The sequence below is a fragment of the Salminus brasiliensis genome, chromosome 1 (genome assembly GCF_030463535.1).
Source record: "Salminus brasiliensis chromosome 1, fSalBra1.hap2, whole genome shotgun sequence".
Classification (NCBI taxonomy): Eukaryota; Metazoa; Chordata; class Actinopteri; order Characiformes; family Bryconidae; genus Salminus; species Salminus brasiliensis.
The window spans coordinates 75,968,116-75,988,086 of NC_132878.1; the positions used below are offsets into that span (position 1 = coordinate 75,968,116).

Below are 19,971 nucleotides of genomic sequence, written 5' to 3' on the forward strand. Positions count from 1 at the left end.
CAGAGATGGAAAGTAAGACACTACAAGTTTCCAAATTTGCAAGCTACTACCAGTTTATTTGAATGTTAAAGTCAGAGTAATAGAATACAGAAATTCTGAATCAATGATGATATATGACTACCATATTTTTAAGTATCTGCCAGTGCCCGTAGATAAATGTTTATACATCTGGATTAGTATTATGGAAAAATGCAAGATTTACTTGTAGAGTGTTACAAATGCAGTAAAATGAATAAACTGCTAATTTCAGTGAAGTTGCCCAGCTCTACCTGGACATTCTGCCATACAGCTAAATATTGATTAAAGCTGATTATTTGTCCAAAGCTGATAATTTGTATAAGGATCCTTATCGTGTCATCATGCCTAATTTTTTTTTAGTAAATAAAATGTGTTTGAAAAATTTATGCAAGGTAGGTACACAAAATATCAATCTATGAAAAAGCTTTAAAGTGAACAAAATGAGTGCTGGGAAACTAACCTGAGTTTCTCAATTTGTAGTCAGTGAGCAGTTATTGAAAGCAAATTAGAATAAATATAAACATATATGAAATGTTGATATTGTATATGAAATATATTCCAAATCGTAATTCCAAGCTAGATAAAAAAGAATGATATTTCTGTAAAATGACTAGAAATGACTATGGAAGTTTATGTTTAAAGTTGTTTTGAAGAATAAAACATATAGAAAGGTTTAGATTAGTAATCATAAACCCTTTGAAAGTTCCCACAAAGTTCATACATAAATCAGCAATCTGTAAAACTGCATTAAAGTGAATCATAAATGTATATAAGTACTCTAATGAATAAATACTAAGATGACACTGATAAAAAAGGTTTGCACTAGGTTAAAAGAAAACAACGTATCACAACAACAATGCAACTTTTCTCAGAAAAAAAGATTATCCTGTGGTTCAGCCCATGTTCCAGTAACACCCTGCATAGTGCTGCCCTCTGCTGTGCAGTCATGGCCCTGTAATGACCAGTGACATAGCCTTAAAGCCCCAGTCAGGAATCAAGCAAAATGTACAAAATGGGAGTGAATGGTCCATTTAGAAACATTTTTGCACACTATATTTATAGTTGAAATCAGAAAAAGTTGTTTTGCTGGTTACTGGCCTGTCAAACATGAATAAAAAATAATGCATGCACTGAATTTTAAAGTATTATAACTTATAACTAAGTCTAGCTTACACAAGGGTTTTTAGATGTAAGTCTCCTCGGTTTCTGTGACTGTGCCCTCTTCAGTCGTTTCAGTCTTGCAGGATGAATCCATCGGTGATGACTCACAAGCGTCTTGTTCTTGGACCATTTCAAGTTCCAAAGTCACCGGTGTGTTCTTGTATATGGAGTCACTGTTTTGCTGACCACCAATGTTGTAGTAGAGCTGGAAAAAACACACAGTGTGTCTAAAGTAACCAGCGAATATCTGCTTTTCTATATGGAACAAAAACGTTTTGTATATGAATGAATTACCTGTTCTTCAACATCAGTCAGCTGGCATTCCATGAAAGCCAACAGCTTGGAGAAACAGGGACGGTCTCGAGGCTCCAGAGCCCAACAGCGGCACATCACCTTATACCTAAACAGACAGAGAAACCAGAACACATCATATAAGATATATAAGTCATAAGATATGACTGGTGTCTGAATTTAGCTTATTTAGCTTTAACAAATAACTGAAGCATAAACAATCACATACTCAAACCATTAAAGTAGTAGTTCACTGCATTTCTTTAGTGCAGAACAGGAGATGCTAGGTTAACGCTGCTATCAAACACAGGACTTAAATAAATAAATACAAAAATCTCAGTAAATACACACCCACAATTTGTCACTTAGTAGCTTAAAAAATCTTAATGCTTAATGAACTGGAACATGTTATGAAATGAACTAGATAAGTGGACCATATATAGACATTTCAGCTAAAACCCCTCTAGCCCGTGCCTGGCATCAAACATGGCACCAATAGGTTCATGTTGATCTGCTCCAGAGAGTCTTTTGGCAGTACATTTGGCAGTACTTCTGTACAGTGTGTGTACATTTGCACATCTGTGTCAGCAATGGGTGCAACTTAAAGTAGCCAAATGCATCCATTTATAGGGGTGTCCACAAACTTTTGGGCAGTGTATGTCCAATTTTCTATATTTTCTATAAACATAGACAAAGGTACTGGACAAACAGTCTGTATGAAGCCATTCAGTACTTATTTTTAAAACATACACACGAATATGAAACATAGTTTTGTCCAGATGTGTGACAATTGTGCAAAGTAAAGTTTGCACAGTGATCACTGGTGGCGCATAAACATTCATTATTTGTTATCAATTTATTTGTGTAGCTCCAGTGCAAAGCTGAACAAGCAAACTTTGGAGACCAATCCTATTGCCAGAACTATTGCTTCAGTGAGAAGTGGATAGTGACTGACACTTACACAGACTCAGAGGCGTAATAGGGCTGCTCCATCTTGAACCCTCTTTCAATCAGAGCATAGAAGGTGTTATCCACTTTTATACCAGGATATGGAGTCACACCTGATTAAATGAGAAAATAGAATTTGAGAGGACAGTATAGTAGGAACTGTATGTTGTGACTGTCCAGCATGGACATAACCCTGTTTTAACAAGGACACACAGTGTTATTGATGAAAATCACCAAAAGCTGGTTGAATGTCTTTAGCCTGCTAAATGTGAGTAAGCTAGATGAGCCATGAGGTGCAGATCAGGACATGTGGGTTCCTAGGGTAAATTAACTCCACTGCAGCTCCACTGATATTTAGAGATTTCTGTCCAGATCAGCCATGTATGTTTTCTCTCTCCTCCTCTGAGAGAATTACAGACCAGATAACCTGCTGTTTTTTACTGAACTCAGTATTGGTGTGATGATTTTAGTGATTTTCCAGGCAGATGCAAACATTCGGGTCCTAAACCCACTCGTTCTGCGGTGGTTTTTTATTACTGTTCTGATGGGAGTTTTATCTCTAAGGAGAGCTGTACAATTTTGAACTTAACTAATCCAATTCAAATAGGGCTTTAGACTAAGACATGTCCCCAATGTTTCTCCATGTAAATTATGCCTATGCTGTCAAGGATGACTGTATAAATGTACTGTTCTATTAAGTCCTGCTCTTTTATCCTCTGTCTTTAATAATTTGGCCTAAAATGAGAAGAGCTAAAACCATACATTCTAATCTTGTAGTGAAAGCTCATGCCTTTTTTTATACTGTTTATGTATCTTCATGTGTGGGTTTGTGAGTCTGTGTTTGCTTATTTGTTTGTACCCAGAGAGAATATCTCCCATAGCAGGATGCCATAGGCCCAGACGTCACTCTGCATGGTGTACATGCCCTTGAAAATACTCTCAGGAGCCATCCATTTCACTGGTAAACGTGCCTGCAACAAAAAATATACAGTTTACTAAAGAAAACATGATACAGACTAAAGCACCAACAATTATCAAATTCTGCTCTTCTGGTGTTCAATGAATACTTTATCAACATTCAATCTGAAAAACATTTGAATGAATTGACGGTTATTTTAAAGCAATTATCTGTAAATATGGATATGATTGTGAACCCACTGTGCATACCCAAACATCAGAACAATCAGACTAATATATGTACTTACATTTCCTCTCACCACATAGTTGGAGTCATTTTCGATGTCTCGAGCAAGACCAAAGTCTCCGATTTTTACCAGCCTGCCTCGTGTCACTAAGACATTTCTGGCTGCCAGGTCTCGATGGATGCACTGAGAATAAGAAATGGCTTTAGCTTAACATCATTTGAGGCATTTGTGGAGCATTTTGTTAACGGATGCCATGTATCAACTGCCTTTTCAGGTTGATCTTTTCAGGTATCAACTGCCTTTTCATGAGGTTTATTAAAAAATAGATGACAACAGTAGAATGTTGCTTTAAACATCTATTGGGCTTTGTTCTCTCTTTTTTTTGGGATATTATAAATAATAATCCTTAAATTAAAAGGTGTGTCATGAAGCAGTTCAGATGCTGAACCAACACGCCAATGAAATTAAAAACAAGAATGGAAATAGTAACAAGATATTAATGACTACAATGCAAGTGAGAAAAATCTATATTATTTTCACTGTAAAATGTGTTTGATCAATTGAATCTACAAAAATCTTCATGTAGTACATGTTCTTAAAAAGTTTTTTAGTAAAAGTAAAGCTTCTATATAGACACAGGGAACCTTCTGAATGCTTGGTTAAAAGTTTCTTCTCTATGATGGAAAACAAGTCAGAAGACTTTGAATAAAAAAGCAAAGGAATATATTTGTTCTTCAAACAACACAAACTAGAACAACTAAAAATTGGATAAAAATAAGTATGTGCAGAAGAAAAACTTAAAAGGTGAGAAAGAGGCTATTAAACACACATGAAACTGTAAACCCAGCCTGAGTCCAAGAAATAATCACAGAAAATATAGCGTGCACAGCTTGGAAGGGGAAGTGCTAAACAAGCAAGAGTATTTCTGGTAACCACTCTGTCACTTATTGTACCTAGCATGTGACGTGGTGGCTGTAAAGTTCCAACCGTCTATCGCTATCTCGATCTTTCTTTTTGTCTTGTGAGCAAACAGCAAGCTTCATCTTTGGCCAGTTCAATCATGATTTATGCTGAGTTCAAAAACGATATCCTTACTGGAATCTTGAGTATCAGCTTGAACTTTAGCATTTTTTAACTGATGTTCTTTATTTGGGATGAGCATCTAAGCGTAGGCTTGCTAAAACTATTCAAACACTCTTTAACCCCACAGGAAGCGTCGCACAGCTAATATTTTCATACCACACAGAGTGTGCTATTTCTGGATAGACTTATTGGGTTCATTCTTTTTTTAGGGTTATTGGATTCACTCTCCCCCTGATGTCTGATACAGACTTTTTTTTTTTGATTATATCAGCTGAATAGCGATCGATACCCATTAATACAGATGGGTCATCTCTAGTTCAGCTAAAAGAACAGCCAATTTGCTGCTGATAACTGTGCAAATAAACATCCATGAAGAAAACACCATGTTAGCAGCCAGGTATCTTGAGATATATATGTCATAACATCTTTGGGAGGCATACTTGAATAAAGGAAACAGCAAATGATAATTTCTGAAAGCTTTTTTCGATGGATAAGATGTTTCTGATTAGTCTGATTACAGCAGAATGAATCCACTTGCTTACTGCTGACAGCCAAACGTGCAAATGTTTGCTTTTTATAGAGTGCCAGACAAAATCTGTGTGGAGCAGAAAGGACATGAAAGGCTGTGAGAAAGCTTTTCCGCAACTTACATTTTTGGAGGAGAGAAATTCCATGCCTTTGGCAACTTGGTAGGAAAAACCTAAGAGGTCATCGTAGGTGAGAGTCTGCAGGTCTTCTTCTTCACTTTCAAATATTTCTATAAAGTGCAAAACAATATATAAAAACAGTAGTAAGCCAGGTCTCTGAAGCATTTATAGTTTTTAGCCATTGATTATTCTGCTTTAGTACTATTAACTTCACAGTACAGTGCATGGTGATAGTGGTAGTCAAGTAGAAAAGTGTTTTTGACACTCCATGACATACTGTTTTCTATAACATGGACTAAATTATCATGCATAGCTAACAGCAACAGTAGCAGCCATCTTAAAGCAGGAACTGGTTATGTAGCTACTTTTGCTAACAAGTGGATATTAATTCTATTACCTGTTAGCTACATTAGCCTGTAGCTCTAGATCAAGACTAAATCAAGTTTGAAACGTTTGAAGTTTGGTCAAGCCACCTCTTTAACCCCTTGAACAGCCTATAGTCTGATGGCGGGCCGAAAGTGTTGTTACAAACTTCTATTACCAAAGAGTACCGAAGTACAGAAAGTGTACAGAAGTGCCTGTAGCTACTGAATAATATGCCTTAGTGTGTAATAAGCATTGGAGTGTTAAGGGGCTTTTTCTTGTTAACAGAAAGGCTGTTTGCTATTTCATCAAGTGTATTACCATCGTTAACATCTGTAGAGGTGGTAGAAAGCAGTGCCTCTCGTTCCTTCATCACTGGAGACATGTGCATGTATGAAATGTCATCAGACTGAGCAAACCCACTGTGTAGACACAACAAGGGAAGATCATGATCTTTCACATTGCTTACAACAGCTTCCAACGGCATTTACCAGAATTCAGTCACATTTCCTCAAATGATCTCTGTGCTTTTTGTAGTCAAAATGTTAACAGAAAGGCTATCACTCCTATGATTTTAACCTGGAGTTTCTCTTCCTCTGGTAGTTCTGGTAGAGGCCACTGAATCTGTCCTTGTTGAAGGCATCGGCTAAGCTCTTGCAGAAGTGCTCTCTGTTGTTCTTTAGATAGTTCAGGAGGTCTCCATGACAGCAGTATTGAAATATCAAGTAAGTAGGACCTGTAAATCAAATTACCTTGTCATAATTGTTGACTTTTGATAATGTATAAGCAAACCTGATGATGGGTCATGTTATATACAAGCCTTTTATTATACTTCAATGTCTGACATTTGAAAATGTACCTATGCCAGTGCAAGCTCCTAGTAGGTTCACAATGTTGATGTGGTGCCCAATAAGAGTCAGCATCTTCAGTTCAGACATCAAGGCTTCCTTCTCCTCAGTCTGGTGCTTGTCTGTACAAAAAGGCAGAAAACATTTACATATCAGTACAGATCAGATCAAAAGGTCACCTTTTCTTAGAAGCGCTTTATGCAGGTCAGGACCCCACAAGACTGACCACCACAGAGCAGGTACTATTTGGGTGGTGGGTCATTCTCAGCACTGCAGTGACACTGATGTGATGGTGGTGTGTAAGTGTGTGCTGTGCTGGTACAAGTGTGGATCGAATACAGCAGTGCTGTTGGAGTGTTTGAACACCTCAGCGTCTCTGCTGGACTCAGGCTAGTCCACCAATCAAAGTATCCAGTGTGGGCGTGGGCAGCATCCTGTGACCACAGATGAAGGACTGGAGGATGACCAACACAACCTGTGCAGCTTTTTTCTCTGACTTTACATCTACAAGGAGGATCAACTAGAGAAGGGTGTCTAATCGTCTAACAGAGGTGTTTAATGTGAAATGGCGCAAGCTCACTGTGAACACTGTGACTCTTTGAATGACTTTGTTTCGACATCTTAATGATATTATTATGAGATTGTTTTTAAAAATGGTGGAATGCCATTAATTAGGTGTAACACTCACCTTTTAGCATTTTCACTGCTACTTGCATAGACACTCCTGGCTTGCTGATCCCATATGCTGTAGCCTGCACCACCATCCCAAAAGCCCCAGATCCCAGCTCTTTACCTAAAAACAATGCATGCTTTTGTCTTAAAGTAGCTTACTGGCACAACATTTGTGTGTGTTAGTGTGTTTCCACTCATTTACTCTATAAAACAGTGGACTGGTGAAAAAGCCTATTTGCATAATTAAGCTGTTATCCCAAAGGTAGTCGATTAGCCAAGACATGTTAGGTATCTGACGTTTGCTTTAGTTTTGCACTGGAGTTACAAGGGTTGCTAACAAGTACTCCAATATTTATAAACAGCCTATCCCAGTAATCACAATATGTTTCATTACCATCAATCCCTATCAGTTCCCTATCAGTACTTTTTCACATGTGTGAATATACATATGAGAATAGTATAACCAGCCCTGGTTTGGAATGAACTCATTCTATCAGCACTTTTTTAGTTCTGTAATTACAGACTGTAGTCCGTCTGTTTCTCTGCATACTTTGTTAACCCCCTTTCACCCTGTTCTTTAATGGTCAGGGCCCCACAGGACCACAGAGCAGCTACTATTTGGGTGGTGGGTTATTCTCAGCACGGCCGTGACACTGACATGGTAGTGGTGTATTTGTTGCGCTGCGGACTGACCCATTACCCAAATAATACCTGCTCTGTGGTGGTCCCGTGGGCCACTGACCATTAAAGAACAGGGTGAAAAGAGGCTGATATAATGGGATTTATGAGTTTGTTCCAAATAAGAGGTGGATAATAAACAAAAACCCTGTTCTGTGTTTGTTGTCACAAAGCTTGTATCTCTATTTTCAACTTTTTTGACATAATTTGAATCTGAAAGTTTTTTTTCCTTCTACTGTAAAAGTTGCCATTTTGGATACATAAGGTTTTTGCATATTTATTTGTTTGTTAATACTTAACTATCGCTTTATGAATTTGTTTTTAATGTCTATGTAATTGTTATAAAGTTTCTATGAAGGTGGCCTTTTAAATAACATGTTAATTAAGCTTTCAGATACCAAACATGTCTTGGTTTATCGCCAGGAGATCGCATATTCAATCTTCGGTGATGCAGCAGCCATGCGTGGCCAGGAGTCCTAGAGAGCTTAATTGCCCTGAATGAATATTAGCTTCATTAATGTCAAGATCCTCTACCCAATTCCAGGTTTTCCCGAGGAAACTCCCATTTCTGGTCATATTTAAAATCCCTGAAGTCGATGTAGATGTAGTCATTGTCAGACGGTCCAACCATTTGAATCACCTGCAGTTGGGTTGAATAGCCAGGCTTCTGTATGGATTATATGAGCACAAGAGTGTTTTAGAAGGTTAGACAAAATGGGTATCATAAGCAGTAAGAGAGATAGAGAGAGAGAGACAGTGAAAGAGAGACACTACTGTACTTTCTTATGGATGAAATGGGCCAGGAGAAGGCAGACCAGCAAGAGGATTAAGACAAGCAGGCAGCACATCACGATTAAACCCAAAGGATCCATAGATGCTGCAAAAGAACATTGTCACAGCATGAACCTTTCTGGTTGAACGAATAACTCAAACTTTACCATACAAAAATGTATAGATATGGGACGTACACTTTTTCACTAGATGTTTTTCACTGCAGTGCGATTCACCCAAGGTAGTGAGGCAGCATTGGACAATGTGGCCATTTACTTCACTGGAATGTTTAGAGATGACAATCTTCTTCTGGCAGAAGTGATCTGAATCAGGATACCATCTGTCCACCACTTGTTCCTCTTTCCACTTTGCAGTACTGTTACAGCTTTGGGGGTACAAACAGAGAGAAACAAACATTATATGTCAATGTATTCGGGCCAAATTCTTGCAGAGCAAAGTTGGTAAAGACACACCTTACATAAAGTCTATAAAAGTATTCACCCCATTGGATATTTTAGAATTGTATTGTTTTTTTTGTCTCTTTTTGGCATTCATTTTACACTGTACCTAAACAAGCCTTCCAGGTCCTGCTGCCAAGAAGCAAGATGCAGCAAGATGCTGCCACCACCATGCTTTATGGTGGGGATGCTGTGTTTGAGGTGATGTGTAGTGTTTGGTGTGTGCCAAACATAGCGTCTAGCCTAATAACCAAAAAGCTTTGCTTTGGTCTAATCAGACCAAAGAACTTTCATCCATTTGACCATGGAGTCTCCCTCTTGCCTTTAGGTGAACTGTAGTTGAGATTCTTCTCTTTGCCACTCTCTGACTTTAACTCATTCAGGGTAGTCACAGGTGCCTTGGTAGCCTTCCTCACTAGTCTCCTCCCAGATAGCATGCCCATAGGGGGCCTGTATGGTTCATTTTGACCCCACATAGGCATGCCCATCAGGGATAATGATGAACGGGAGTGGTTAAGCCTGGGCCCCATCTGGGTTGTACACTGGCACATGGGGCCTATATGTGACCCATGTGAGATTAAGGTGGGCTGTAATGATGGGGCCCATTTGGGAAGCCCAACTGGGTCCCAGTAACAACACATGTACAAACCCACTCAGAGCCCATGCTCACCTGAAACCCACCTAGCCCAAGTTCCACCCATGGGAACCCTACATGAGCATGTTGGCTGTGCTTCTTGCTAGGAAGATTTACACATGCCATATCCCTTTCGTTCTTAATGCTGGATTTTACTGAACTCCAGGGCATGTTCAATTTGGATGTTTTGGTATCCATTCCCTGACAAACCTGTAAATACTTTCAGCCATGCAACTATACCACAGAAAATACCACATATTTATTCTTCTGGTAAACTACTCCTACCCCTGGTGGAAAAAGCATTTTCTTTTTAATTCTTTATCAAATTAACAACTTACTCAGCATCTGATGGGCAGATCTTCCATAATATGGACTGAGGTTGAAAGCTGTCGGTCATACAGGTAACTTGAGCTTGGTCTTGGTCTTGAAGTATGGTAAATTTAGGAGTATCTAGGAAGTCATAAAGAGAAGTATTAAGATCTTGAAGATGTGTTCATTTGAGTTGTAAATATTAACAAGATGTAGATATTTGCATGAATCTGAACATGTTTTGATCACAAAACTGTACAGTTTACACAAAGTGTAGTGTTTTTGCGCTAAAATGCACTAATAGTTAATGATGACCTATTTTTTATATATTTATATATTGATTAACTTGACATGGGTAACTTGACAGCACTCTAAATAAAATAGAAAAACCTGAACATGCTTTAATATTTGTATGCTATTTATGTATGTATTAATTTTAGCTTTCCGAATGACTCTTATTCTGACCCCATTCGTTTCATTCTCTAGCTACAATATGTCAAAACCCTAAAATAGTACACTGCATAGTGAATAGGGCACAGTTTCAGACACAGCTGTTGACCAGACGTCTCTGTTTCCGTCTTTCTTGATTGGCACATTACGCACATTATTGTAATTTTTTTTATTCACTAATAAGAATCAGCACATCATGATTTTTGGACTAATAGAATGCACGCGAAGAACGCTGATGTAGTTGGTTGAGCCGAGCGCAGTGGCCGAGCAGGAGAGAATGTTGAGGTTATAAGGTTAAAAATTACAAGTGGCCAGCATCACTTGTTAGCTTTACAGCATCACAATTTTCAGAAAACTGACAGGAAACACAACTACGCCTTTCTGCTACTCTGTGCAAGGTAAAAACATTTACATAAACTGTAACGAGTGAGAATGTGTTAAACATGATTACAGGTCTGACTAAGAAGAAACTTAATTTCAAAATTCAAAATGTTTTATTTATTTATTTATTTAGTTTTTTTTTTACTTTTTTCAGTGAACATGAACTGGCTAAAACTGGCATTATCAAAAATGCCCAAAAATGAAATAAAAATATGTGGGACTTTTTGTGATGTCTGACTGTCTGCCTCATGACTATTCTCCTGTCCATCTTTTTTCAATGATGCACCTTTTTTAGGCGCACTCAACATGACAACATGTTTTTCTTTCTCTTCAGCATCTGATTCTCTTCTTCTCAGCCAATAAAATACCAATTACATTGTGACTTTTGAAAGGGTGTTGAATGCTATCATTGAATGCTAAAGTTTTAATTAGGTGATTAGCTAAGCACTGAAAAACAACACATTTACTACATAGGACTTATCTCTTTTTTGAATTTCTAAACTCTCCACACATACACTCGTAATTTGCAGCCTTATAATCTCAACATTTTCTTTATTTCATTCAAAACTGACCTTTCTTTTCTCTCTGTGTGGATATCAACGCTCTGTGCGTGCATTCTATTAGTTTTGGTGTGCTGATTTTTATTAGTCAATAAAAATCACGTGTGTAAAATGCAATATCAAAAAAGGCAGAGAGCTCTGTCCTAGGATCTGCGTAAAAAAAAACTGAGTCTGAAACTGTGCCTTATTCAGTGTACAGTGTACTGTTTGGGGTTCTGACATTCTGTGGTCAGACAAGGATGACCACCTAAACTCAGTTTCTTACTCAAATTACCAACTACTTAAGCTATAGACAAGAAGTTGAGCTTTGTTTGTCTGTAAACAGACAATCTGTTGTTTATCTCATGCTCCGCAAGGTATTGTTCAGAAGCTGAACTCACTAAAGGACCGGCGGAGCAGATGGAGTGCCATAAATTCATGAATAACAATCAAAAAGGGAATATGCGGCATAATTTTTATTTTGTTTGTAAACAACAGATTTTTTGGACATTCCACAAACCCATGATTGCTCTCCTGATCACTCGCTGCACTGAGGCAGAAAGGGGAGGACAGATTGACAGGGCAGTAATCATGCACTGGGTGGCTGCTATGGGATTAAAACTGGGATTTAATTTTTGAAAAATAGTGGATTTTAGCTGTTTTTTTAGAATGTTTAGCTGAACTAGATTTCTCAATGATGCCTGATGACCACATCGATTAGATAGGATATGTCATTCTGTTTGTTGTGATATGTGTATCCTGTCTGTGAGTTATAAAGCATAGAATACCGACATGTAACCTAGAACCCATAGCCTGCAAAGTGTGTTAATATTCACAACTGAAATGCCTTTGAGCAAGGCACCTGCCTAACCCCCAATTACCCCAATTAAGGTGTCTGCCTATCGCCCCCATTGTGTCTTCATTTTTCAGAACACTCCTTGGTGTTCAAGTGGCACACATTCATTGCTGTTTTTGAGGAAACTCAACTAGTACTGTTGATTCGATTGAGATGCAGAACCTTATTTACAGTGCAATGTTATTTGTATGCCATCTCTTTCTTGTTGAAGCTGTCCCTCTACACTCTACTGTACATAATGTCTCCTATACATCTATCATAACAGACGAGAACTCACCTGTCACACAGATGGACGTATTCTTTGAAACAAACTTTAGACCAGATCTCAGTTGTATCTGATATTGGCCTGGCTCTGGATTACACAATTGAAACATGCTGAAAGAGATAAGAACAAAACCATTAGATAGAGTAGAACACTCTTACAGACCAAGTCTGGAAAGACAGCATGCGCAACATACCTGCTACCCCAGAGGTACTGAGTTTCCTCACATTGCACTTTGCTTCCATTTGGTGTAATCCAGTAACACTGTGCTTTTGGGTGAGAGAGTACCTGAGCTTGGAAGCAGAAGTTGGCTTTCTCTGGCTTTTTAATGATGAAGAATTCCTTTAGCTCCAGTACTTGAATAAAGTCCTTCTCTATGAAGAGAAACCCACCATCAAACTCAATGACTCCCTCATTCGATTGGTTTATGCAGTGCTCCTTTCTTACTTGGCATGTTAGTGACTATTTGCTCTGTTGCTGCACGCCAGCATATGAGATGAAACAGACATCCTCTAACCCGACCCAATATATGCAACGTTCACAGTGTCACCACTGACTGATTCAGAACAATCAGCAGAAAAGACCTTACAAAGTAGCTTATTACTTTTTTAAAAGAATTCCACTTACCATGGACCCGAACTCGCGTGACTTTTGTCCGGTTATCATTACTTTTGCAAGCGTACTCTCCGCTGTCTTGCACACTGACTGATTCAATGAAGAAATACTCAATATCTGAATCATAATTTTTCGCTTTCACTCCACTGAGCTAAAGTTGAGCCAGTCAAAATGTAGAGAAACGATACAGCAATGTCAGAAAGACAAACAAAAATGTTAAGCTGTGATTACATTTGTTTTCACAGTGTCCACTCTTCACCTGTGTGTTGTTGAAGTACCACTTTACTGGGAATCTCTGTACTTCACAACGGAGAGCAAGTGACTGACCGGGATGCAGCAGAATTTGTGGAGCTTCAGTCTTTTGCATCGACTTTCCAAGATCTGAAACAACATCAAAAAATTCCAACATCATACGGCATCTGTAATATGTTTAGCAAATCTAAAAACACTCTTTCTATATTATTGTACATTATTAGGTCAGACATAGCAGGTTATCTTATCAGATATCATTATCTTAATACTAAAGGGTCTGTAGGTAGGCCCATATGTTAAGTCATCAATGGTTTCATAATAATATTTACTGAATATGTTATAGTAAATACGAAATAATGTCTTAGGAATAGTAAATGAATGACACAATATTTTAAAGGGTTAAGGGAAAAAATGGCTTGGTTTGTTACAGTGAGTCTGATATGGTAGATCAGCTTATAATAATGACTACAAAAAGTGCCTTTCCTGAAGGAAAGGGGTTAAGTGTTTCCCACTTCCAGACTACAGGGTTCATTGGGTGAAACTGCTTATGCTAGGTGGTAAATATGGTGTTGCTATGGTAGGCTACATGATTGGTATGACATTATAAGGTGGTTGCTATGGTTTTGCTAAGTGCTTGCTAAAGTGTTGTATGGTGGTTGTTATGGTGTTGCAAAGTGGTTGCTAGATTAGTGTTATAGTGTTGCAAGGTGGTTACTAGGGTGTTTCTAGGCAGTTCTAGCCATGGTTTCCCAGGCGGTTACTATGGTGTCTCAGGTTATTGCTTGGGTGTATCATTGTATCATTATCATTGTATCTTTGTGACAAAAAACATACTGTAAACGTTTGAACCCAATTTTTCAATGGGGAAAGAAGTCGCCATGCAGAAACTGTGTGTCTGTTTAAGATGCTGTAGACAAGTCTAAATCACACAATCAGCAACCTGGAGTTGAAACAGTGTTAATGTTTCAAAAACTGTGAGATGATTAGTGTGGCAAAAAAGGGGACAAAAGGAAGAAGAAGAAGAATTTAAATTTGAAAACAATATAGCTTTGCAGTGTGTGACCATATTAGGAGGAATTATGAAATGAATAGGGACAATCATTTTACCGTAATGATAAATCTGGCTGCATTCCTCTCCCTCTGAGTTTGTGGCACAGCATTTTGTGTTTGAACCCTGGTAATCAAAACTCTTAAGCAAGCTTGCCACCATCTGCTTTTCAACATTTATGTCTTCAGTAAAGTCTTGTCTGTACAGATACAAAAGCAGCAGAACAGACACAGTTTTTAGTTTACAAAACCCCATAAATGTAACAGATGTTGAAAAGCATTATACCATTCCAGCCACTGACTGGAGCAATACAGAGCTACTCGACAAGAAGCACATGCATGGTTCTGATTTCACTTCACCATTCATATTTCAATTTTACTGTTTTCTAGCAAATGAAATTGTTATTGCAGACACTTTGACATACTGCATTTCATTGTCGAGCATGCTGAATGCAATTTTAGACTTTCTATAATTTCCAGAAAATGTTATGGGCGTCTGTGCTGCTCGCAAAGACTGAGCCTTTGGAGAGGCTGATACTCGCACCTGTAACCAATTCTTCCCTGCTTGCGGTGGAATATTTTAAAGTGCCGTTACTTAAATATACTTTTAGCTCTTATTTTTCCCATGTTCTTTTTGAGTGTGTTGAAGGCATCATATATATTGAATTTTTAGGTTTTTATGTACAAAATAGAATGCTTAGCTAGTAAAAATATGTTTTTCTCTTTTTATCTGATAAATAAACGTTCACAAGAATAATCAAATCTCATAATCTTGTTTTTCCTGCCATTTACAAAATTTCCCAACTAACTGATTAAAAATATTAAAAAATACAAATTAAAAAATCAACTGCTTTCTGCACTTACCTGATATATTTGTCTTCTGAATACCATTTAATTGTTGGTTTAGGGTTTCCTTTTGAAACACATCTATAGAAAACCGTGGAAAATTGTTTCTCAATAATTTGTAGCTGTGGAATGGATGGTCGCTCTGGACATAAGAAAAATGTGCTATCAGACATTTTATCCAGCAGTTTCAGTACATGTTCAGGAAATGTGAATGCTACTGCAATAAACATCTGTAAGATTCAGGGATACCACATCAATGAGGTAAAATGAACTGCGCGCATGCCACGGTTTTATCTATTGCCGTCTAGAGGTGTAATTCTACATGTGTGAAGAAGGACTGCATTGACTCACTTTTGGGGGAGAGTATGTGGACCGAGATGTTTACAGAATGATTAGAGTTGCCATTGTCACAGACTGCAGTGTACACTCCATCCATGTCTCTTTCAAAGTGCTGGATTGGAAGCATACTGGATGTGTTTCTGTGGAACAAAACAGGCCATGATCATAAAACAAGTTAGACTGCTGTATTTTTGTGTGTTTTATAGATGTGGTTTGCATTTCGTGAGATTTAGAGAAAACGGTCTGGTTAACTAATACAAGAATATGCTAAAATAAGGTAATTATTGCTTACAGTGATGTGATTTGGTTCAAACTGATGTAAATGGACTCAGTAACTTTAACCTTAGAACTTATGCTACTATAATAAAAAAAAATGATGTTAACATTGCTACTGTATGTGATAATAAATTAACAAGGGCATGAGGTGAAACATTGAAGTTAATCTCTGCATAAATAATAGTATCTCTGCAGTTTATTGTGTAGCAATAAACTATACAATAAATAATACTATTGGAAAAATAAATAATACAACTATATTTTGAGAAAATGTCACTTGTAGACCCTTGTAAATCAGTGGTTGACATACTGCTGCCAGAAACATTAGGAAGGAATAAAAAACCTAGAGAAGTAAATTTCAATAGCTTTTATTTGTATTAAATAAACTGAAACACAAACTGGCTTTTTAACAGAGTGAAACAACAAGAAGAACTTTTCCAGCACATTTTATAAACCATAGATATTCAGATATTTTAAAATCACTTAGTATCAAGATTCTCATGTGCTGTTTTGAATTTTATTTTTTTAAAACCCAAGGATGCCCAGTCAACACTCAGCCAACACACACCGGCAAGAAGCCGCAGCCAATTCCACACAGTGTACTGTCAACTGACCAACGACCTGAAGGACGGCATTTAGAACAACTAATTCAACTCCATGTCTTTGGACTGTGGGTGGAAACCTTAGTCCCCAGAGGAGACATGGGGAGACCATATAACAGGAAGAATCAATACTGCTGTATCATCTCTAGTAGCCTCAAACACATTTTTATACGTATTAGACTAAGATTCAACCAATTAGCCAACCTTATTCAGCAACCACCGCTAAAGGAAAATATTAAACCTGCAGCTTAATATGTTGGGCTAGTCTGGCCATTAGCTTTAAGAACCCCACAACCAGAAAAACAGAGCCAATATGAGCCAATCTAAGCTGAAACTCAACAAGTGATGATGCCTATGACAGAATCCTCACTCCCACACATGTATTCCAGTGGAAATAAGAATTAAGTCTCAAAGATTGACAGACCTTTGTGTCCAGTAGCATTGTGTAGAATGTCCAGAATTGTTTCCCAAAGATGTTAAATGAATTTTGACACTCTGCCCTGCCAGGACATCCAGCGTAAGGGTCTGAGATCCTTGCAGAACCATTTCAGCCAAGCTGCATGTAACAGTCTGCAATAGGACAAAGCACACATAAGAAGAAATACACGAATGCTTGTGTGTTTGGAATCAATGCTGTCTATGAAATAACACCAATTTGGTTTCAGATAAATGCATACAATATGTGTAATATATCTCATCTACAACTTTCAAATGATATGTAGGAGGGTTTTAAAGATAAATCAAATAATAATTAAAAACTTTAAATAAGTAAGTAGAATAACTGTAGGGCTGTAGGGCATTAGTAATGAAATTCTAAAACAAATGATATTCAGAATTACTCATATTTCAAAATTTATTACAACTGAATACATCATCAAACAGAATATCTGACAAAGTAACTCAAAAGTACAATATACAACTTATCATTTATTATATTTGTTGTCACCAGCATTTTTTAAATTTTGAATAAAGTTATTATATTACAATATAATTTTCATATATATCAGCAATATTGAAGCATTCTTCATTAAGTCATTATTGTATATGAAACTAATTTGACAACTGACTTCAAACTTTTGGATGATAGTGTGCATACTTTGCATGCAAATGCAGGAATTTTCTTTCAATAAGAAAAAATACAAGGTAATTTACATAAGGCACGATTGCCTATAAAAGTCACAGAGAAGTGAAGAAGGTATCGTAATTTTAAGGCAGCTGTGGTGGGTTCCACACTTCTGCATTTTCTGCTACAATGGCAGTTCTGCTTTTATTCTTGGTCATCTATTTGACCTCATTTACAATAAAAATGTTTTGACATTTTAAGATACAAAGAAATTCTTCATGCATACTGGAATCCCGGTGTGCCCTATCATTCTTACAATCATCCACCCAGTCTTACTGTAACTCTTACACCCACACTATCAGGAAAGCACAGAACCTGATGCAAATGATATTATTAATGAAAAAAATAATTATTTTTACAGTTTCATTGGAGACACAGGGTAGGCGAAGCTCTTGCATGTCTCCATCCTGTAGCCGGTCACTGCAGACAAGTACACTCAGCTGCAGTACAACAAACACTTGGGTGCAAAAGACAATAGACACAAACAAGTGAATGCTTTTTTTTAGAAAAAGGCCCAAACTGACTAATTGTTTCATCACATTACAAACAACAACAAAAATACTGCTACGACTGTGATGATAATATAAAAAATAATAACAAAACATAAGGGAAAAAAATGCATTAAGGTGTAATTCAATTATAAGGATGTTACAGTTGCTCGAAATAACATATCATTAAAACAAACAAGCATCTTTTGCATTTGAGTTACTTACCCACCAAAACCGTCTTTCCTTTTAACTGCATCGTTTGAGTGCATAACAGTAGACCAGAGGAGCACCCAGCCACGAAATGGGATGTGGAGAGTAGAGAAGCGCATAGACTTTCAAGGCCACATGACCCTATCACCACCCGCCCCCCCTCCTATCGTGGTTTCCTTTTCGAAGGTGACAAAGTTTGCTGAACTCACAGCTATGAACACAGACGTTATTAGTGTAAAAATTCTGCTTGTTCGGTCATTGTGTTACATTTCCTAACAACACATTCAAGCTGTTAACATTCATTTAGAGCTGACCTAGGCCTATGCATCCATTTACCAAACACAAACATATGGCATGCCTTTTCTTTTTTATGATTTTTTTTGTATATTTTTGTTATTAATCTTACTGTTGAAAATATTTTTATAAGTAATGTAGACAATGTGAACAATACTTTAACCTCTGCCTAAATTCTCAGTAGTTCTGTAGATTTTATGGTGTGGCATGACATTTTATTCTACACTGTGATGTAAAAAAAATTTGGAATTTTTGTTAGAAATGTTTTAATTATCAGATTTCTAAAGTCGACATTAACCAGTTTAATTATTAGGTCCTTTAACAATTTAATAGTTCTATAAATTCATATGTATAATAACAGCCATTGTACAGAATGACAGAATTCACGCTTATTTATTTTTCCTGTCTACCTAGATTCAGAATTTAAGATGATGGAATCTGAATTTAATCAAATTGACTTTAGATTCACTTAAATACCCTTACTTTCAAATGATGGAATACAAAATCAAGTCTGATGTCATTAATCATACTATAGTCTACACCCTGCTGTTGTGTATCCTAACAAACGTGTCACAAACATTTACACTATCCACGGCCATTTATTCTCACCCTTTTAATTCACCTTATTCTGCAGTCACTGTTTGGTTCTTGTTACTTGTTATTGTGTTTATGTTTTTTTCGTCTGGTGTATGTTGTCCTGTATGTGCAATATCCTTCTTGTACATGTAATTGTGCAATATCCCCCCTTCTCTTGTTGCCCTCTAAATGTGTTTCAGATTGTTTGTAGGATGTTTTGGTAACACTACCAAACCATATTTACCATCTGTCTGTAATGTATATGACAGGAAATAATGTATGTTGCTTTCTGTATTATAATCAAGTTGGGCTAAGCTCTAAAGTTAGCGCTTTGCACGCTGAAAATTAATTCTGTATTTATTGTTGTTCTTTTAGTCTTACTGAAATTAAAACCCAATCTCCTAATCCTGTCTCTTAATGTGGGGTGGCCATATTTTGTTTTTATAAAGGAGGACACTGGAGACACACTGGTGGACGCTGTGGTTAAGATGTAGTAGCTGGGGGGCTTCAATTAGGCCTAAATACTGTGTCAGTGTGTGTGTGTGTGTGTGAGGGTGAAAGGGTGAGAGGGTAGGGGGGGAGTTCCATACCTCAAAAATCATGCAGATATGCTAATGAACATTTATATTTACTCATTTACCAACACTAATAAACCTAAATAGCCTAAATGATAAGTTCTCGTACTTTAACAAGGCAAACAAACAAATAAATTTGAGTTTAACTCTTTTTATAAAAAAAAATAAAGAGTTTAACTTTTGCAATATATATTTTTTTCATGCCAATACAAAA

General features: G+C 37.2%; 1 protein-coding gene across 3 annotated transcripts; it reads right to left on the reverse strand.

Moving 5' to 3' along the window:
* Nucleotides 1–35: 35 nt before the first annotated feature.
* flt3 (fms related receptor tyrosine kinase 3) lies at nt 36–18,380 on the reverse strand. 3 transcript variants are annotated; one of them, XM_072689137.1, is made up of 25 exons: nt 18,328–18,380; nt 17,974–18,071; nt 16,916–17,061; nt 15,626–15,753; nt 15,293–15,416; nt 14,489–14,628; nt 13,389–13,510; nt 13,142–13,280; nt 12,711–12,888; nt 12,530–12,627; nt 10,056–10,167; nt 8,823–9,010; nt 8,634–8,731; nt 8,389–8,521; nt 7,193–7,297; nt 6,516–6,626; nt 6,236–6,392; nt 5,978–6,078; nt 5,297–5,403; nt 3,624–3,746; nt 3,278–3,389; nt 2,432–2,531; nt 1,474–1,579; nt 1,192–1,384; nt 36–970 (listed from the first exon to the last, which is right to left on the reverse strand). In XM_072689137.1, the coding sequence occupies exons 1-24, from the start codon at nt 18,356–18,358 to the stop codon at nt 1,202–1,204; spliced, it is 2,940 nt and encodes a 979-aa protein (XP_072545238.1). In that variant the 5' UTR covers nt 18,359–18,380; the 3' UTR covers nt 36–970; nt 1,192–1,201. The 3 variants fall into 3 exon arrangements, with proteins under 3 accessions (XP_072545238.1, XP_072545231.1, XP_072545222.1); XM_072689130.1 differs by having other exon boundaries at nt 36–992; XM_072689121.1 differs by having other exon boundaries at nt 36–1,384.
* Nucleotides 18,381–19,971: the final 1,591 nt, after the last annotated feature.